The following is a 22966-nucleotide window of genomic DNA, read 5'->3' on the forward strand; positions in this document are numbered from 1 at the left end:
CCCTTGAGGTCCTACTTCTCAACCTTCTCCCTAATGCCTTGTATTCCTCCTTCAGGACCTCTTCGCTTTTTCTACCTATGTCATTGGTACCTACATGTACCAAGAGTTCTGGTTGCTCAACCTCTCCCCTCAGAATATTCTGGACACGGTCCGTGATATCCCGTACCCTGGCACCAGGGAGGCAACACACCATCCGAGACTCATAGTCGGTATCGCAGAATCTGCTATCCGTACCCCTTACTATAGAATCCCCAATAACCACTGCATTTCGCTTCCTCCGCTGGACCACAGTACCAGGCACAGTGCCAAGGTCCCGGTCGCTGAGGTCTTCCTCCATCAGGTCATCCTCTCCAACCAAATCTAAAATGAGATATCGGTTTTTGAGGGAGACCGCCACTGAGGTGCTGTTACAAATTCTTTATAACTCCTGTCTATCTCCTGCTCGCTCTCCCTACCCAACCGAAGGTCATCGAGCTGCAGCTCCAGACTCTCAATCCCTTCCTTGAGGAGCTGCATCTCAGTGCACTTTGCGCAGATGTAGTTATCGGGGAGTCTGGTAGTCTCCCAGGGTCCCCACATCTGACACTCCAAACATAAGACCAACCCCAGATGCATACTGCTGAATACCACTGAGTTCAACAAATAAACTAATAACTTACCCCCTCTCTATTTGTCTCGTCTCTTTCCCGCTCTTGCCGAAGTGCCTTGAGCCAAAGCCTGACCCACTCTGCTCCCTCTCACTCTGCTGCCCGCTCCGTCGCTGCCCGCTGGATACGGTCGTCTGCTTTTTAAATCGCCCCGCGCGCTTCCGAGTGACGTCACGTGCCCGCGCAGTCACTCGCCGCTATCCCGAACGCTAGAAAAAAAACTCGCTCCTCGTTCATTTCCGGCACTCTCCGATCTCTGGATTCTTCGGATTTAACTCCATCTGCAACTTCTCACACCAGCTTTGCATCCTATCAATGTCCTTCTGCAATCTTCGACAATCCTCTACACTATCTACACCACCACCAACCTTTGCATCATCTGCAAACTTGCCAACCCACCCTTCTACCCCCTCATCCAAGTCATTAATAAAAATCACGAAAAGCAGAGGTCCCAGAACCGATCCTTGTGGTCCTGAGTATACCTTAACCAAGAAATAAATATTCTTTAAACCCCAGTATGTCGAATTCAAAATTTCTAGCAAATTAACATAAGTATAATCTGTATTACCCATTTTATCTCCTACATGCTGTGCTTTTTTCTTCAATGTAATTCGCTTTAATGTGTTCCCTCGACTCCCTTCTAGCTTGGCTCATTGTAACTCAGCTGCCCTTCCTGAGCTCAGAACCAGTCACCAATGAACTGAAATATTTTTTAAAAAGTCATTTATAAATGTTTACAGGACTATTAAACAGTAACAAGGACGGGTGGCAAAAATCAATATAAAAATATCAAATTTAAGAAGGAAGGAAGTCAACATATTAAACAAGCAATCAAAGCACAGATAGAGACCACAATTATTTGAAGATCTATAAGCAGTAGTAAAATAATTTTAACATTCAAAAAGAATTTTAGCACGAGTCCAGGAATAAGAGTTTAGTCTAACATTCATATTGAGACAAAATGCTTGAGGGCTCAACAAGATTCTATAAATAAAAATCTAAAAAGGAAAGAGGTATCATGGGGAACAATCATCACAGGCTTGGAAGTAATAACTTTGCCATTGAAACATTAAGTTTTTTGAGGAGGTGGCTAAGCGCATCAATAAATGTAATTTGTTTGCTTGGATGTTCAGGAAGGTTCTTGACATGGCTAAAATTAAGCCTATGAATCATATAATTAAGTGCTTAGATAGATTATTAAATGACATATACTGGAAAGTGAAGGGACTTCCATTGGGAGACATAACAAAGGCATATAAGTTTTATATGAGGCATAAGACACAAAAGAACACTAAAACTGTTGCCCAGTTTTTCTGATAAGCATTCCATCTGCTTATTTCATGTAATCACGTAATGTACAGTGAAACTAGAGAATAAAGTGACAACCTCTAAATGTATGAAATATCAAGCAGTAAATCATGTACACAATTTTATTAACTGCCTACCTCTGTGCAGGACTCTCCATATTCTCCCTCCTCCTCTGATATTAGCAATAGCTAAAACACCACCGAGATGCCTCACAAAAATAAGCCTTGAAACACTGTAAAAGTTAAAACAATGTCTTAATTTCTCTAATTATATGTTGCATTGTTTTTAAAAATGTTTAACAACATTTTAATTTCTTTTATGGATGCTTAATATGATGAAAAACAAACAAAGGGAATATAGCTATAGCCTTAATTGTGAGCAACTTTAATCATAGTTTGGCAAATCAAACTAAAACAAAAACCAGTCTTGAGGGCAAGTCTGTGGAATGCATTTGAGAATTTCTCACAACAGCAATGTGGGGCCAAGAACTGGCTACTTTAGATATTGCAATAGGATTAATTATATATTTCATAGTAAAGGACCTTTCAGGGAAAAGTAATCATAATATGATAGGCTTTCATATTTGGTTTGAGAGTAACTTGGTATGAAGTTAGAGTGTTGAACTTAAATAAAGGCATTTACATAGATAAAAGAATTGGCCTAAGGATAAGAAAATTGATCTAAAAGTTATGATGCTAGACAAGCAGTAATAGGCATTTAAAGAAATATTTCATAGTTCTCAACAATGAATAAGGATTCAAAAGTAAGAAGGATATGCTGTGCCACGATGTGGAGTTTGCACACCGTGACATGGGCAACCTTCGACATTCCAAAGACGTGTTAGTTGGTAAGTTTATTGATTTCTATAAATTACTTCCAGTGTAGGTGGGTGGTAGGAGAATCAGGTGCCAGGAGTTAATGGGCACTTGAGAGAAAATGGGTACCTGGAAATAAGCAGAGAAATGGGATTAATGGAATTTCTCTGAGAGCCAGCACAGACTCGATGGGTTGAATGACCTTCTTCTAGGCCGTAGAGAAAATGTAAAATAAAAAGTTTGCTCCTTGGAAGGGGAATTAATGGGATGAGTTATGCAAATCCAGAGCCAACATGTCCCAATGGAAATGCTAGCTATCTGTATTTGATGAATTGTACATCTTGTATTTCTGTGCATGCATGGTGAAACATGGCAGCCCAAGAGGAGCTAGAGATTAGGTATCAAGCATCTGTTGCTGTACTGCCTTCTCTGTTGCTGGACTCCTCATCGAGTTGAGAGGCAAAGCACCAGTGTGAAGAGGAGCTAGATGTAATTCACATCTTCAGCTTCATGCCAGGGATGGACATAGAAATAGCAACTTCATTATGTAATTGCAGTCACTGATCCTATGGAAAATAAGGTAAGAGCAAGTGTGGATTGGAGTTATTTTACTTTATCTTAAAGTTTAAGATCATTTGTCATTAATTTAATATCTTCATTTTTTTCAAATAATGCACATTTTAATTGAGTTTATAAAATATCTCTCACCATCATAAACTGTCTCAGAATAATGACTGACAACTGAAATGAGGACAGTTTTTTTTCTTTCAGAGGGTTTTGAACCTTGGAATTCTCTACCCCAGAAAGATGTGGATTCTGAGTCAGTAAGTACATTCAAGGCTAAGACACAAGCTTTGGCATTAATGGGGAATAGATGTATGTGGGAATAGGTAGAAAAGTGATTAAGACCAATGATTAGATCAGGAATAATCTTTTGGAATGGCAGAGCAAGTCTGAAGGACATTTGAGTCCATTTCTATTTCCCATCTCCTATCAAATTTACAGCTGTGCCAAACAGGGAGGTACCAATGAAACCGTCTAAGTAGACAGCTAGATGGAACACCATACCAATATTAGATTGGAAAACCCCCATGTTTGCTTCTTTTCATTATGTTGTGTTGGCTGATTTCAATTTGAGGCCAAAAACACAATGAGAGGGAAACAAGATCAGTATTTCAGTGACTACCACAGGAAAGTGACAAGAATCATCTTTCAATAGCTTCTATACCCAAATAATCTGCAGTATTCTCCACCTAAGTTCACATATAACCAGGCACTTTGATGCAAATGGGATAGATTTATGAAATTGGACTGCAGAATTTAAGACATTTTGGCCATGAAAGGGAGCACCTGAAAGAGACGTTACAAACAAACGAAAATATTAAAATATGCATAAAATAGGGCAAATTTAGACCAGTACTAGGTACATCATATACTACAAAATTGTGATGGGAGTAAATGTGTACAAATGATTAAATAATTTAAATAGGATTTCAGGGAGAGCTACTTCACAGAATGATATACTGAATGGTCTTGAATGGTCTTCAAAGTCAAGTAGTAAATTCACTGAAGATACAGTAAGATAAAGAAATGGGGAACTAGCATATTAATGGACTTGCTCTATTACTATGTCTTTGTTTTGAATGTACAAAGCACTGGGCTGCTGTTAGGTAATGGAATAACCCACCAAAATTTTGCTTCATCATAAGTGAAGAAATTCATAAAAATACTGACCTTTAGATGGAATATTAAGCAAATACTAAATTGTATTTCCCTTAGAACAAAATATACATTTTCATTATTCCTTTAAATAACTCGTAACACAGTTATTTAGTTCACGGCAAATAAATTCTGATCAAAATAGAATGGCATTTTACTGGCACCTAGACTTTCAACTGATAAGGTCTGTGAAAGACCTGCACAAAGGAATACCGTGGAGTCTTTTGGTGATATTCCTCAGAGATATAATGACAGCTGGAGAAATGTCACATGAAACTTCGAATACTTTGTTCAAAAGGTCATTAGAATCTTCAAACAATTCACATCTTTCAAGATTAATGTGTTTATCTTAACTAACGTATGAAGACAGTCTGTGAAATATTCCTGTGAATTCATTTTGTATTAATAGCTCATAAAAGATGATTCTCATTCAATTATAATCTGACAGTAAGTATGCCTGTATTAATATGAAACCCAAGTTGTCCAGTATCTAGAAACAATGGTTCCCTTTTAATGAACACTGAAAAAATACTAAAAGGAAAAATTCTCTTCAAAATGTCACAACTATTCTTTACTTAAATTAGTGTAGAAATTCTGCCTTAAAAAAAGGCTTTTAACCAAGGGACTATTGGTTCGAGCCTCACTCAACGTGAACTTGTAACTCTGCTAACAGTAGAATACCGAGGGAATGCTGTAATTTTAGAGGTGCTGTTTTAGGGATTAGATTTATCCAGGTGAATAAAATGATGCCAGACTACCAAATTTTTGTTTTTGAAAAGTAGAGGTTTTTTTTTTGTTCCTGGAGGTCATTAGTAACCTAATCAACCATCAAATACATTACATGTGACCCCCACATTATGGCAGTTTGGGCAACAGAAATTCACCTTCATAGAATTCACAAATCATTACCAAAAAAGTCTGGGATACAGAATAAAAATTTGCCCCTACAAAACGTATGTGGAAAAAAAATAAACAGAAAAATTAATTTTTCCCCCCAACTTGTATTTCTTGACACATATGCAGATGAAGCGGCTTCACATTACGAAGAAAGATTGCAAAACAAATTTTCTAGGAACGCAACCTTTCCCTGTAATGTGGGGATTGCCAGTAATTGGTTATTTTCTCAAAACAGTTTATGTAACCTTGTACTCAGTAAATCAGTTATGATAGCTTTCAAATTATCAGCAACTGCAATGGAAAAGTAGTCCTAAAGTTCTTTGGGATAATGAAGACAAAAATGGGCGATATAAATGCAGCTTCATTATCAAGCCAGTATTTTTTCTTTTTAACGCCATTACAATTTTATGGACATAGTGAAAGAATATCCATCACCATGGCTGGTAAGGTAAATGTATTCAGGTGTTATTACTCAAAATCCACTAAAAGAATGATGATGTAATTATCAATGGGCAAAGATTAACTCCTTAATATTGTTCGGGTTGGTGGCAGTATTGGTTGAGATGCACAAACTTAAAATCTTAAACATAACCTTTTATTCACTTTCTACCCACTGAATTTTGGTCTCTATGCTGATGAAGCCAAGAAAAGGGTGGGAAAAGGATCGTGAAGTGTTGTCCCTCAGATTTGTATTCCTGCAAATATCCTAAAATGCATTGGGGGCTGCTTTTTGGAAGATGCAAGTGCATCTTTTGAAAAGCGCAATCATAGCACTTTTGATGAAAGCCTTGTTTCCAGCTCAGTTGTATACTTCCCAGTCCACAAGGGAATGACCAGACAACTCCCCTTCCATCCCACAATCTGCAACTAAGCACATTGTTAAGCCACTTCAGAGGGCATTTAAGAGTCAAGCACATATTGGCCTCCCTTGTGGTGTATTGGTGAATCAGATTGAGATTTTACAACAATCTGATAGCTTGGTAGCTTCATGATTATCAGTACTAATGACTTGTTTTTTTTCTCTTTTAAATTCCATAGTTGCCATGGTGGAATTTAGACTCTTATCTCTGAATTGTTAGTTCAGGGCTCTGGGTTAGTAGACTGACAAATTATTGTGCCACACTGTAACTGCTTGCTCTGAGACAATCACTACACTGCATGAGGCCTTACTGGCATGCTGGCAGCCAGTTCTAACTAAGCTGGATGAGATGGTGTGGTCTAGGAGTAGTAATCTTTAGACAGCAGATCTACCCTGTTACATGGCTTAATTTCACACAAGCAGCCAAACACCACAATTCAAATTTTATATTTTATTAACAGCACTATTTATTTTAAGAACTGAATGATTTCCTTAGTTCTGGTTTTGCTTAAAGTAAGATGTGAAGTAGATCCCAAGCAAATAAAATCTGTTGCACTGGCTTTTCCTGCTACTGTAAAGCATTCAGTGTTATCAGTCCTGAACATTAGATTGCACTTTGGCTATATGGAGTAATAAAGATTTTAGTTGAATAACACTACATTAGTGGTTATTGTATGTTTGAGATCAAGTTTTAAGAAAATAAGATCCCTGTACTGGGAGTGGTCATACATGCCTCAATAAATATCTGATGCAGCTCTAAAACACAAAGGTGTAAGGAAAGTACAAAGAGAGGCTATGAGAGTTTTACTCTACCAAACTTAGTAGGAGCAAAGACCAATGCTCAAGACCATAAGATGTGGAAACAGAAGTAGGCTCCTTGAGCCTGCCCTACCAATAGGATTGTGACTGACCTGGCATTCCTCAAGTTCACTTTCCTGTCCTTTCCCCATAACTGCAGATTCCCTTACTGATAAGAAATCTATCTCACCAATAAATATACTGAAGGAGTCTGCCTCTACAGCTCTCTGTGGCAAGGAGTTTTAAAGACTCAATCCACAGAAGAAATTCTTCCTTGCCTCAGTTTTAAATGGGCATCATCTTATTCTGATTCTGGACTCTCCCAAGGAAGGAAACATCCTCTCAAGATTTACCCTGCCCAGCCTCCTAACAATCTTAAACGAGGAGAATCCCAACCGGTTTTACCTTTCCTTATAAGATAAATGGTCATAGACCTGAAACATTGATTATTTCTCTTTCCACAGATGCTGCCTGAACATCTGAGTTTGCCTAGCATTTTCTGTTCTCTGAACCGCCTCCAATCTTTCTTTCAATAGTGGGACAAAAGTTGTTCACACACTGAATGTAAGCTCACTAGTGCTTTCTAGTTGCAGTAAGACTTCATTACCTTTGTGCTCTAAGCCTCTTGAAATAAAGGTCAACATTTCATTAGCCATCCCCATTACCTGCTGTTTGTGTGCTTGCTTTCAGTAATTCATGCACAAGGACACCCAATTTCCTTTTTTCCTGCAGATTTCTGCCAATTTCTCCATTTAAATGCTGTTCTATTGTTCTATCTTCCAAAATGAACTTCCCTGTTTCACACATTATATTTTATTTACTTTTTACTCACTCACTTAACCTAACAATTTTAATTGTTTGTACCCTCTTCACAACTCACCTATATTTGTGCCACCTGCAAATTTGACTAAAGTACATTCACTTCCTTCCTCTAAGTCTTTAATATATACTGTGAACAGATGTTGTTACCCAATGGATATAGATTGCCAACCTGAAAATGATCCCCTTGCCCCTGCTTGCTGTTTCCTGCCTGTTAGCTGATCCTCTATACATGTCAATATATTACCTGCTTGACAGGCTTACCTTGTGATTTATCTGGTACCTTGACAAACACCTTCTGGAAACTCAAGTACAACATAACATTTTAGCAATTTTTACCAGCGCCAACAAGATTCCACTACCACTTATTCCCTGACCCTTCCGTTTCAGCATTACAAAGTGATCACTTCTCTCACGACTCCCTGATCTGTTCTTTTCTCCTTACCTAAAACTCCCCATCCTGTGGTGCTTTCCCATGCAACCACAGGAGGTGCAACATCTGTCCTTTAACCTCTTCCCTTCCTACCAACCAAGGGTGCTTCACAGTGAATTCATCTTCAGCTCCAGCTCTGTAATGTTGTCAGCCTATTGCTGAATACATTTCCTGCACACTTGGGCACCATGGCCACTGTGCAGAAGGAGCATTCTACAGATCCATGATGCCCTGCCATAAATTATCCTCAATTAAGCTCCCTAGTTACTCTAATTAGGAATATTAATTATGCTAGGGACCTAATTCCATTATTATAAAGTCTTTCTGTTTTCCATCCATTTATGGATCCATCCAACCCACAAGGCTGCATCCTCAGCCCTCTACTCTACTCCCTATACACTCATGACTGTGTGGCCAGATTCTGCTCTAACTCCATCTACAAGTTTGCAGATGATACCACCGTTGTAGGCTGTATCTCAAACAGCGATGAGTCGGAGTACAGGAAGGAGATAGAGAGCTTAGTGGAATGGTGTCATGACAACAGCCTTTCCCTCAATGTCAACAAAGCTAAAGAGCTGGTCATTGACTTCAGGAAAGGGGGCGGTGTACATGCACCTGTCTACATCAATGGTGCTGAGGTCGAGAGGGTTGATAGCTTCAAGTTCCTGGGAGTGAACATCACCAACAGCCTGTCCTGGTCAAATCACATAGATGCCACGGCCAAGAAAGCTCATCAGTGGCTCTACTTCCTCAGAGGCTAAAGAAATTTGGTTTGTCCCCTTTGACTCTCAGCAACTTTTATCGATGCACCATAGAAAGCATCCTATCTGGATGTATCATGGCTTGGTACAGCACCTGCTCTGCCTGAGACCGCAAGAAGCTGCAGAGAGTTGTGGACACAGCCCAGCGCATTACGGACACCAGCCTCCCCTCCTTGGACACTGTCTTTACTTCTCATTGTCTTGGTGTAGCAGCCAGCATAATCAAAGACCCCAGCCACCCGGGACATTCTCTCTTCTCTCCTCTTCCATCCGGTAGGAGATACAGGAGCCTGAGGGCACGTACCACCAGACTTAAGGACAGCTTCTACCCCACTGTGATAAGACTATTGAACGGTTCCCTTATACAATGAGATGGACTATGACCTCACGATCTACCTTGTTGTGACCTTGCACCTTATTACACTGCACTCTCTCTGTAGCTGTGACACTTTACTCTGTACTGTTATTGTTTTTACCTGTACTACATCAATGCACTCTGTACTAACTCAATGTAACTGCACTGTGTAATGAATTGACCTATACGATCAGTTTGTAAGACAAGCTTTTCACTGTACCTCTGTACAAGTGACAATAATAAACCAATACCAATATATAATTAAGTACTATTGATTAAAACTGGAATATATTCACAATGTTTAGCATGAACAAAAGCTGTGCCAATCACAGGTTAGAAATAATTTGAACAGAAAGAGGCATATGACTTATCTTTCAAAAATCATTCGACGGCGATTAATATTACGGTTATGAAATCTGGCTTAGAAATATGGATATGGATTCTAAGTTTTATCCACAAATGATGTTAAAACCATCACACAAGGGATTTGGAGCATAACTAAAATGGGACTGGGAAAACTGCAATCAGGATTGTGGCTTTCTCTCCTGATTTCAACAGTTCAGTGTGCATAGCAGTACTTAGAATTTATTCACCCCTAAATCTGATCTTAAATTAATTTTCCATTGTTATTTTTAACTTGTTTACATCATTCTCTCTAGTCTCATTTCCATTTCTCGTCTCATAATCTAGTTTCTATCCCGCTGTTATAAGACTACTCATCAGTCCCCTATGATAAGATGGACTCTTGACCTCACAATCTACCTCGTGGATTTACACCTTACACCTTATTGTCTACCTGCACTGCACTTCCTCTGTATCTGTAACACTTTATTCTGCATTCTGTTATTGTTTTCCCTTATACTACCTCAATGCACTGTTGTAATTAAGTGATCTGTATGGATGGCATACAGATGAACATCTGTAAGTTGTTCACTGTACCTCAGCATATGTGACAATAATAAATCAATTTATCAATGTGTAGATTGAATGCAAAATATTGGTCGTTTTTCCTCTATGAATACTTTATTGGCAGTTCTACACTCCATATTCATTTTTATTGTAGTCAAGTCTTTACCTGACTGTATATTTTAAATTCTTTTTAAATTTATAGAATTAATCCAGTCAATTTTGAGAATACAAAATGAAACATGAAGTATAAATATAATAAGTGATTACATTCACATTTACCTCAACACAGAGTAATATAGTTCTTCATGAAGATAATTTTCACCTAGTCTGAAAAAGCAAGTTCTACAGAAAATTTCAGATCTGCTTAAGTGATATTCAAGGTCAACCTCTCCGTTCTTGATATACCCTGATATACATTTAAACACGACCAGGTAATATTAATCGCAGTCAAATATTGGAACAAAAACAGATTTCACAGATTTAAATTTAATATAATTATGCTTGTCCTGTAGTTAATACTTTATTTAGCACTGTGTGTTCATTTCTTGCATAGTGTGCTTGATCACATGCTGAGTTATAAAAAGGTGCCTCTCCAGAGAATTCTTCTTTTTGAAACAAGCTAACAGTGACATTGCCTTTCACAGCAGACTAAACTGTATGCAAGTCAACCAATCAAAAAACTCAAGGACAAAATATAACCTCTGTTTTCCTCTTTTCACTGTGCCAATTTATCATACAGCACATTTTAGCAACCATGGACACTCTCTGTGGGATTAGATGTAAATTTTAACATTTTTGTGATTTGCCTTCCCACAATGCTTTCCTCTTTCAACTATGGATTCAAGAAAAGGATTAAAATATACCAATTAGAAAAATCAACTAAAAGACTCCTTGGGCTCTTTCTAAAATAAATTAATTACATTTACATTGGAGATTATTACAAGTATAGGGTCTCATTTTGAATATTTACTTGGTGCACCAACACTAGTTCCTCACAAAAAGAGTATGAATATTTTGCTTGCAATGTCCAATATTTAATCACCACGACCTGGGGGTGTCCAATTCATCAGGAGCTTCTGAGGATTCAATGTTAATTGGTAATGCTCTGATCAACTGAAGCGTAAATGTAGTAGCAAATCTTTTTTTAAATCGCAACTGTGAGAGTTGATCATTTCTGACCAGTGGTTAGATCCAAGACCTCTGTAAATAATATTAAATAAATGATTTAAATACTAGGGTTTATAGATAATATCAAGTTGCTTGGATATACATAATGTTTACTAGTAGAGGAAAATTGCAGTGATTTAACTGATAAACCAAAAATTGAATATTAGGAAATGAAAACTAGAGCACATTTGCTACTAAATAAACAATAATGCAATAACTGCAATAAACAATAACTGCAAATGAGGAGAGTCAAGTAAGTAATCCAAGTTCAATATTCATGGTATTTTCAAACTAATCAGGCTGCTAATAACAGATGCTTGTCAATATATAATAAATGACTAAAGTTCACACCCCACTGCAATTAAATTAAATATCATGGTAATACAGGTGATCTTTCAAATCGCATGCTCAAACACAATAAAATGCGTTTGCACTAGAAATGACATCACAGCTTGATGACACAAGGTAGACCATCTTGTATCGATTTTGAGCATTTTCTGCACATTTCAAAAATTCAAAACATCAGTGATAATTTACAGAAAATACGTGCACAATATCTTTACTGCCTGACAGCTACTTAGACACACAGTTACAGCATATCTAAACAAATGCTTTTTAAGTACCTGAAGAAACAGGCATTCCAAAATACATATTTAATTAGGAGTGCACTTTCTATACCGACTACACTGGAAATTGAAGGTAAATAGACATCTGCACTGTTTGCAACCTTAATTTCTTTACTTGGTGAGAAAATAGAACGTGTTACCACAAGGACCGCTCAAGATAAAAAGGATGGACATTTAATGGGATCAATGTACAAGAGAGAGGAATATAGGCAAAGAGGCTGAGATGAAGTAACCTGGGAGAATACGAAAAACGAAATTTTTAAAAACTATGTGGGAATGACATTACAACCAAAATGAATCGGTTTAAAGGGGACTGCATGGATATGATGGGTTGGATGGACTGCTTCTGCTCTTTTTAACACTTTTATAATATTCATATCAGGCATATCATAAAGTCAATATGACATAAAGAGAGAATAGGCTATTCGGCCCCTCAAGTGCATTATCAGTTGGAAAACAGCTGATCTGCACTTCAAATTTATTTACCTGGTCTGGTTCCATAAACTATGCCTAACAAAAACTTATTTAGCTTAGCTTCAAAAATTTTTTTTGAGAAATTGTTCCAGATTTTCACCACACATTTGTGTGAAGAATGACTCTTTGACATTATCCCTTAATTGCAGATATATGTTCCTTTACAAGTCTTACATATCACAGATGTTAGAATTTTTAAGGTTTTAGAAGCCAATTGATGACAGAAAAAAAATCACTTTCCTTTATAACTAAGGCTGATTCAAAATGAACCCTCAGATTAGAAATGAACTAATGAATAAAAATCGAATAAAAAATAATCAAAGTTAATTCAAAATTACAGATGTCCATAAAATAAAGAAAAGACAATCAGAATAACATGGATTTAGCAAAAATGCATATAATCCTTGTAGAAAATAAAACTTAGTCCATCAATTATGTTTACCTTAGTAATTCAAATTTAATGTCCAAGATGGCTTCATAATATAGAAAAAGAAAAATCAAATGAAATTCACAATAATGCAATAAAGCGCAAGTGAATCATCCTTTAATGGCTTCATTGAGGATTTTACGTGAAAGCCTACTCCTCTTCACTTACTGAGGTCCATGAATTTTGCTCTCCATTGTCCTGCCAAATGTCACGCACCTCAATTGTTGTAGCATCACACTAAAAGGAATAGCTCTATCCATGCCTTCAAACCCATATCTACACAGTTTTCTTGACTCAATAATGAATGCACAGGAGATCTGCTTGTATCTAGAAAAAGATTGTTACATACCTATAACTCGGTGCAAGTGATATATTGAAGCCTCCGTATCCATAAAGAAATGCAGGATGAGATTTATCAAGTTTTATTCCTTTCCTGTGGACAATAAACATGGGTATTGGAGTCCCATCTTTGCTTGGATAGAAGATCTGTGTAGAAACAAAATGGTATTATTAAAATGTTTGAAATTTGATTATAATTCAAATGTAAAATAAGGTCAATCTCAAAAGTAGCCAACATACTTATGTAATGTTTCTCTATTCTTGGAGGGACTACATTTTATTTCTTTGTATTATGTTCATTGGAAGACCACATAAAAGTTAGTCACATCTATATTAATTTTTTCACATCAAGTTACTGAACCTATTAGATCTTACAAGTTTTCATTGAGGATCTGTACACCAATGAGATTTAGCCTCAAGAACAGCTCTCTCCAAACCCCTAGATACTCAAAACCAAACAAAGCCAATCATCAAGAAATACAAGTGCCGCGTGAGTGCAGCCATATGTGGGTCACAGTTCCATATACCCCATTTATAGTGAAATAAAAACATCACTCAGAAAAATACCTAGATTAGATAGATCACTTCCACTTCAGAGTTTTAAGTACTTTTAAAGATATAGTTTTGATCTAAGTTTTGTATGTTGCCGAGGTAATCAAAATCATCATTGATAATAAACAATATTTAAACTGCAATTAAAATGGGACATCAAAAATTCAAGTTTCCAGGTTCAATTTTCAACTTATCCACTAATACAAAACCAATGGTATGCATCGTTTATAATAAAAAGAAATAGAAATGCTGAAAATACTCAGCAGGTCAGGCCACATCTGTGGAAAGAAAACAAAGTTAATGTTTCAGGTCAAAGACCCTTCATCAGAATTGGGAAGGAGACAGAAAAAGTTTGGTAAGCTGGTGAAAGTCATAAAAACTGAAGATGCTGGAAATCTAAAACAAAACCAGAAAATATTAGAAATACTCAGCAGGTCAGGCCAGTATCTGTGGGAAGGGAAACAGAGTTAATATTTCAGGCTGCTACCGCGATGTGAAAGCAAGACACTAGTCGATGGGCTGCAGAACAAGAACTGATTTATTTTCCCGCCTTGTACGGGCCTTGTAAGAGGAACGGTTACCGCCCACTGAAAACGGAAATGACGTATGCGCTACGTCATCAAAATTTTACCACACGCGGGTTCTCCCTGTCGCTCGGGGAAGATGAAGGCTCAGCGCCATCTTGGGCCTCGCCGCTCCGACGACACGCAAGCCAGTTCGCTTGCTCAGATGGTGAGTCGCTACACAACACCACACCGCCCCCCCCACCTGAACCGGTGATACGGTCCCCAACGTTTGTGGGCTGTGCTAGCCGTTACTTAGGAGGTCGGCCTCTGCGTCGCAGTGCTGGGACCTCAACCAGTCGTTGTAGATCTAAATGGGCCAGTTTGAGGCGGTCCGTCGTGAAGACCTCTTCCTTGCCCCCAATGTCCAAAATAAAGGTGGACCCATTATTCCTGATAACCCGGAACGGCCCCTCATATGGTCGTTGCTGCGGTGCCTGGGGTGAGGCCCTGCAAATGAAAACGAACTTACAGTCTCGTAGTTCCTTGGGCTCACCGGATGGGGCTTGACCATGCCGAGAAGTGGGAATCGGTGCCAAGCTGCCGAGCCTCTCGTGCAGTCTTTCCAGGACTGCTGTGGGTTATTCCTCTTGGCCCCGAAGGGCGGGTATGAAATCCCCTGGTATGACCAGGGGTGCACCATACACGAGTTCAGCTGACGAAGCGGAGATCTTCCTTGGGGGCAGTGCGTATGCCGAGCAGGACTCAAGGCAGTTCGTCGATCCAGTTAGGACCTTTCAGGCGGGCCATCAGGGCTGATTTCAGATGGCGGTGGAAACATTCCACCAACCCGTTTGATTGAGGGTGGTAGGCCCTGGCGGTGTGCAGCTGCGTCCCTAGCATGTTCGCTAATGCAGACCAGAGGGTGGAGGTAAACTGGGTGCCCGTCTGAAGTAATGTGGGCCGGAACACCAAAACGCGAGATCCAAGTTGTGAGCAGTGCCCGGGCACAGGAATCAGTCATGATGTCGGATAGAGGGGTTGCCTCTGGCCACCTCGTGAGCCGGTCCACGATGGTGAGGTGGTACCGGGCTCCTCTTGAAACTGGCAGAGGACCAACGAGGTCGACGTGGATGTGGTTGAACCTTCTACGGGTAGACTCGAACTGCTGTGGCGGGACCTTGGTGTGTCGCTGGATTTTTGATGTCTGGCAGTGCGGACAAGTCCTGGCCCACTCACTGACCTGTTTGCCCAGGCCACGCCAGACGAACTTGCTGGCAACCAGTCGGACAGTTGATCTGATGGATGGGTGCGCCAACCCATGTACCGAGTCAAAAACGCATTTCCGCCAGGCTGCAGGAACTATAGGGCAGGGTTGACCTGTTGCGATGTCACAAAGGAGGGTCTGCTGACCTGGACCGACTAAGAAATCTTGGAGCTGCAGGCCCGAGACTACAGTTCTGTAGCTGGGCAGCTCATCGTCGGCTTGCTGGGACTGGTTTAGGTAGGCGTTGGGCTCGCGGCCTGGCGATTTGACCGACGGACGAGCCGCTCTCGTGTTTGGCCTTCCACAGGACATCTGCCTGGGCAGCTACCTCACATGGGTTGCTGAAATCGGCGTTGGCCAACAACAGGTGAATGTCATCAGGTAGTTGTTCGAGGAAGGCAGGGCTTGTGTCCCTCAGCCAATGCCAGCATCTCGTTCATTAGGACCGATGGGGATCTGTCCCCCAGGCCATCGAGATGAAGCAGGTGGGTGGCACGCTCTCGACGGGAGAGGCCGAAGGTCCGAATAAGAAGGTCTTTGAAAGCTGGGTACTTATCCTCCTCCGGAGGAGACTGGATGAAATCTCCGACCTGGGTGGCTGTCTCCTGGTCCAGAGAGCTGACCACATGGTAGTACTTTGTGGAGTCGGTGGTGATCTGCCGAAGGTGGAATTGTGCTTCAGCCTGGTCGAACCAGATGCTAGGACGAAGCGTCCAAAAGGTGGGCAGCTTGAGTGCCACTGCGTTGTCGTCCATTGTGCGGGTCCAAAATCCATTTGGACCATCGGCGTCACCAATGTAGTGGCTGCTACCGCGATGTGAAAGCAAGACACTAGTCAATGGGCTGCAGAACAAGAACTGATTTATTTTCCCGCCTTGCGCAGGCCTTTTAAGAGGAACGGTTCCCGCCCACAGAAAACGGAAATGATGTATGCGCTACGTCATCAAACTTCTCCCGCACACGGGTTCTCCCCGTTGCTCGGGGAAGACGAAGGCCCAGCACCATCTTGGGCCTCGCCACTCTGACGACACGCGACCTGACCACCGAGCCAGTTCGTTTGCTCGGACGGTGAGTCGCTACATATTATTTTTATTTTGAGTAACATAAATTTCACCACTTGGTTTTCATTCAAGAAAAGTCTGAAGATGCTGGAAATCTGAAATAAAAGTAGAAAATGCTAGAAACAATAAGCTGGTGAGGCTACATCTGTGCTTCTATGGATGGAAAAACAGAGTTGACGCTTCAGGTCTGACAAGGGGTCTTTGACCTGAAAAATTAATTTTGTTGTCTTTTTTTCCCCACAGATGCTGCCCAACCTACTAAGTGCTCCCAGAATTTTCTATTTTCATTTAAGAAAACCAGGTGGCAATGGAACAGCGTTTTGTTTGACTGGTAGGTTGAGCACCTACACCTTGAAATTCTGGTGAGAGACACAAATTGATTAACAGAAGTTAATTTAAAAGGGACAAGCTATGAAGATAGTTTCTTTTTTCTTTCATCTTGTCAATTTTTATTTCCATGACTTAAAGAAAGATTCAGTATCAATGCAGTACACATGTACTGGTTATGGAAAAAAAACAGCATCGGAAACTTGTCCCCTTAACTGCAAATTTGGAGCAAGAATTAACATGAAAATTTGAACAAAGGCTCTGCAGATCAAAAGTACAAATGCAAAACTTTTTTTTTATAAATTACCAACTGGATAATCTGATGAGAGTATTTTAATTTCCATTATCTAATATTGTAATTGATACAAATTTTACTTGGACAAAAAATCTTTGGTACTGCAGGAGAAATTATCGTCATCAAGTATTAACTCAATCTTAAAAATTAAGATTCTCTAACCTGCTAAATCTTTTTTTCCAGAACAGATACACTTGGCAAATATAGTGTAAAAATATCAGATGTAAAGGGATCTAGGGGTTTAGATACAATGTGAAAAAAGGTGTAATCTTCCCTCCTTACTTGAGCTGGTCTACGTGCAAGTCCAGACTCACCAACTATCCCCCAATTTTGGGGCAATTGGAATAGACAATAAATGTCAGCACTATCAATGATGTCCACATCCTGTGAATGAAAAATATCACACAATTGGTGTACCGTGAACAGTTCTGGTCTCTGTATTATAAAATGGATATAGTGGCACTGAAGTGGTACATAAGGACTTGACGATGAATAAAACCGTACAGCACAGAAACTTGCCCTTTGGCCAGTGATGGAGTCAGGGGGATATTGCACTTATAGCATATCTTTGAATCTTTTCCTGAAGTCGAGTCATCTCTGCCTGTGACTGAGATCAGAACAGAGTGTGTCTGTTTCAGGCCACTGCTGAGTCCTGCCCAACAAGTAGACAGAGTAACAAGGGCTTTAGTGCTGGGCGTGTTTGCTGGGAGAAGATCATTGATGTTGGTCCACTTCCTTCCAGTGAAATTGTAGAATTTTGTGGAGCAATATGGTGCTATTTTTCCAGTGCTTGAGCTGCCTGCTCTAAGTCCAGATCTCAGAAGGGCATAGGCTAGGGATTGCTAGTGTCTGATAGACCAGTTTTGTGTCATGTCTGAGGTCTTGAATTTCCAACAATCTTTTCCTCAATTGAACACAGGCTGTGTGACATACTTAAGGCAATATTGAATTTTGTTATCGATGTCTGTCTTTGCTGAGAAGTGGCTCCTGCAATATGGGAAGTAGTCCATGATTTCCAGGGTGCTGCTATGAACCTTCACTGCCAGAGGGCAGTGTGGTGCAGAATGGAGAGTTTGGCAGAAGACCCTTGTCTTGCACATGCTCAGTGCAAGGCCCATCCTTTCATGTGTTAATGAGTCAACAATGGCTTGGATTCAGCCTCTAAGTGCATGCAAACTAAATTGTAGTCAACCAAATTGATCACTGGGTTTCGGGTGAGCTTGGTTCTTGAATGTAGTCACCATGGGTTTCCCATTAGTTCAGAAGATCAGCGCCACTCCTACGGATGTTTGTTGGCAATGAGGTGCAACATCACAATGAGGAAGATTGGGAAAAGCATCAGGGCAATGAACAGCTTTGTTTGAGACGCATCTTCACAGATTTGCTCTGTTGTAGATTCACTGATTAGGATCATGGCAGCTCACAAACAACTTCAAAAGCAAGGTCAAACAACAGCAAGTCAAAAAGATAAATAAATCTGCATTTGAATTTTTGTATCCACATGTAGAACTAGGATTGCTGGCTGAATGTTTAGCAGAGAAGGCAAAAAAATCTATGGAAAAATTTAAGTTGATGACTCCATATTTTACTGCATCTCTGTAAGAAATAGTAGTAAAAGGCCATCTGGCACTTTCAAGCCTGCTGCACTGTTCTTTAAGGCTGATTTTCAAAATCAGTGCCATTTCCCAACCCTATCCTCATTATGTTTGATACTTGAAATGCTTGCCTTAAGGTCCAGAAATTTATCAATCCATTGTTTTCTATGAATACCACAGATGAGCCTTTACAGCTTTCCAGGTAGAAAACTCCAAAGATTCATCACCTTCTGAGGGAAGAAACTTTTCATCTCAGTTCTTTCTATTTGAACTAGCAAAGGAATATAGAGTTGTCAGCAGTTCAACTGCAAAGTTAAAACAAATCAGGTAAGTAACCAACTTTCTAATCTGCAACCAAACAGAAATGAAATGGAATAATAATAACTGATTCAGAATACCAAATGTATATACTCACCGCAAGTTGGGAAAACATTGAAACAATTGAGTAATTTGAAACCGACCCTTTCCAAATACTTAGCTGATAACAATGACTGTGTTAGAGATTAAAGTAATCTGATGAAGACCAACACCAGAACAGAATGACAGGAGCCAATTAAAGACCACAGACATATGGCTAATTTTTTGGATCATCAAGGGAAACAGAAAATTTTCTTCATAAAGCATGCCAGTGTTCTACATTAAGTAGATAGTGATTTACTTATAAGTGCAATCTAACATAACAATGAATACATTCCTTCATGTAATGAATTCAAATGCACATCAGCTCTCTGGTACAAAGTGTTAAGGGTAAATCAACAGCTTTTTAAATTTAATCAAAACCTTGCATCATCTGAGAGAAGTGGGAAAAATTATTCAACAAAGTGCCAGTTTGTGCACTTGCTCAGGAGAAGGCAGTAGAAAAGTTTCTTTTACTCATTCCCCCCCACCCCAAAGTTATGATAAAGAATAAATAGCAAAGAAGTACAAGAGAAAAAAAGATTTTCAAAAATGTGCAAAACATTTCTTTTGTTAGATTCAGCAGCCAGCAGCAACACACTGCTGACCTTTACTGGGGAAAACAGTAGTGAGTCCAAAATTTTAAAATTAACCTACTTGGGAAAAAAATTAACATATTACACCATTCCTATCATAAGCTTATTGATCGACATAATGTCTGTGTTGATTCTGTAGGTACATACATTTGCTGAAAGTCTCATGAATGAATTAACAATAACATTGAAACCACCTGGCCTATTACATTTCAATTATTTTCACATATGGTATTTGTTTCCTGACAAGATTAATAGGAGCAGACAGGGTAAGAAATCTCACCCAGTAGCAAATTAGATACTGCAGCATTTGGTTTAGGAATCAGATTAGCAATCCAGAAAACTGGAGAAATAATGAAGAGGCACGAGTTCAATCCCACCTTGGTATTTGAGAAATTTAAGTTAAAACAACCTTGCAGATAAAATATCCAGTATAAGTAATAGTAAATTTGAAAATACCAGATTGTTGTAAAAGCCCATCTATTTCCCTAACGGGAAGAAAATCCTCCATCCTTACCCAGTTTTGCCTACATGCAATTCAAGGCCCAAATTAATATTGTTAAACTAACTACACCATTATGGAGTATACCATTGCCATTTTGAAGTAAAGACTAAGGTGTCTTCATTACTTTGGAGTTGCCTTGTATTTTTTTTGGACAATCAAGCAAAGGCCAACATAGATAAAAAAAAGAGGTTGCCAACAAAAGGAGTGTCAAAGAAGAAATGGATGAAGGTGAGAAACCACAAGTTTTTTTTGCAGGATAGGGGAGTCTAAAGCTAGAGGTCATAGACTTAAGATGAGAGGGGAAAGATTTAAAAGGGGCCTGAGGGGCAACTTTTTCACACAGAGGGTGACTGGTATATGGAACAAGCTGCCAGAAGAAGCTGTAGAGGTGGGTACATTTGAAGACATTTGGACAAGTACATGAATAAGAAACATTTAGAGGGATATGGGCCAAGCACAGGCAAATGGGACTAGCTCAAAGACATCTTGGTTGGCATGGACCAGTTGGGCCTAAGGGCCGTTTCCGTACTGTAAGGCTAAGAATGTCCTTAGTTGGACAGGCCAGGAAGCAATTCGTAGAGCAGCACTTGTGATCTTCTTAATGCCTTATCCATAAATCATAAATCTTATTAATCCTGCAGATATGCAATAAAAAATTTGAAAACATTTAGCCCATCTCCATTTCAATTACTTTGAAGCTGTTCTGAGAAACCAGTCCATAGTTGCAAATGTAATGATGGGTATTAATTTTAATTCTGAAAAGAATTATTGTAATTTTATTTATTTGTTCATAGGATATGGACTCTGCTGCCAAGAGAAACATTTATTGTCCTTTGTTAAATGTCACCTGAACTAGTAATTTTATAGGTCATAAAGAGTCAGTCATATAGCTGTGGATTTGGAGGCACATCTGGCATAGACCAGGTAAGGATGGCATATTTTCATTCCTGAAGGGAATTACTGAACCAGATGTTTTTTTTATTACCAGGCCAGTAAATTCAAGGCCACTTTTGCAAATTATAACATTTAATTCCATATTTATTTAATTGCTCAAGTTTAAAATCCCCAGCTGCATTATTAAATTTGAACTCATGTATGGGGTCAAAAGTCCAAGCCTCTGAATATTACAACAGAAACTTAATTAATGTTATTTGCCATCTTAGTAATGAACCCATGGTTTTCTTTTGAAATAGCTTTTCTCACAAGGTACTTCCCCCCTCCATTGCTTAAGCAGGGTTGATGGAAGGCTGGTTCTACTGATATTCTGACTGGTGACCTCTAGAAGCTTTGACACCTGAAGGCTCAGTAGTAGAATGCAGGACAAGCTAATTTTATCAGTGGAGGAGGTCAGTGTTTGGAGGCGAGTTGGGCCTGTTTAAACATGCCCCTCCTATCGCATCACTGTTGTTTTTATGGGTAAGGATTCAGCACCTAAGCTCATCGACAGCACAGCAGCAAATGACTCATTGAAAGCCCTTAATCATTTGCTCCTTAGTGGATATCTGGCCTTCTCAAGGTGGAGCACGTGTTTGAGTGCAGTCAGCATGGCATCTGTTTAAATTTTAGAGCAATAGCTCTAAACTTGTGCTGTGAGGGCACAGCTGCAATGTCTCTGGAGGGGTGTCTTTTTTTTAAAAAAATTCTTATCCAGTCTTTTCGTCACACACTGCACATAATAAATTATAACTTCCTTTTCTTCCTCCCCACACACTCATTCACGCACTTCCTTTCTTACACTACCTTTCATAGAAATAGAAACTCTTGTTCATTACAATCTTCCAGTTTGAAAACAATGCAGAAGCAGAAGAGTGGTAATGCTTGCTATACAAAATGATGGCTTAGCAATACAATCAGTAGTCAGAAAGACTTCAAGGCAAAGATGTGGACAATCCTGCTCATTACTGTGCCGCTATTCAACTTCAACCAAACCCAAACAAGTCAGCCTCTTCCACCTACACAGTCATGATGTGAATAAAAACTAAATATCAACTGGAACTGCATCTAGTGGATGCAGAAGCCATCATCTTCCAAAATTAGGGCACATGGAAAATGATAAAATTGGGCAGTTAACATGGATTAGTAACTAGGAAATTATATTTGTGATATTTTAACTTGCAAAATATTTAGGAAAGAACCAATGAATGTGGTGAACTTGGACCATCAGATAGCCTTCTATAGGGTGCCATGTAAGAGGTTATTAAATAAAACTACTTTACATGGCACTGGGAGTTTATATTGCCAGTGATTAAGAATTGGTTAATGGACAAAAAAAAGTAGGAAAATACAGGTTGGGAGGCAGAATTATTTGGTGTTGCAGGGAATGGTGCTGGGGCCCCAGCTAATAACAATCTACCAATGAATTGGATGAGGGCACTGTGTTTATATCCAAATGTATTAATATTACAAAGCTGGCTGACAGTGTGGATCACAAGGACATTGCAGAGAGGCTTAAGGGGTATAGACAAATAAATGGGCAAGGATGTAGCTGATGGAATACATAAGAAAATGCAAAATCATCC

At 39.4% G+C, this 22966-nt stretch overlaps 1 protein-coding gene across 2 annotated transcripts in view; it reads right to left on the reverse strand.

Moving 5' to 3' along the window:
• The window catches only part of LOC127574774 (prolyl endopeptidase-like), a 116741-nt gene that overhangs the window by 31456 nt on the left and 62319 nt on the right, over window positions 1–22966 (reverse strand). For both annotated transcript variants that reach the window (XM_052024081.1, XM_052024082.1), the window contains 2 exons: window positions 13364–13500; window positions 2093–2187 (listed from right to left, as the gene is read on the reverse strand). In XM_052024081.1, the coding sequence (XP_051880041.1) occupies window positions 2093–2187; window positions 13364–13500 (232 nt within the window). The remainder of the gene's footprint in view (window positions 1–2092; window positions 2188–13363; window positions 13501–22966) is intronic.

This window comes from Pristis pectinata, chromosome 10 (genome assembly GCF_009764475.1).
Source record: "Pristis pectinata isolate sPriPec2 chromosome 10, sPriPec2.1.pri, whole genome shotgun sequence".
NCBI lineage: Eukaryota > Metazoa > Chordata > Chondrichthyes > Rhinopristiformes > Pristidae > Pristis > Pristis pectinata.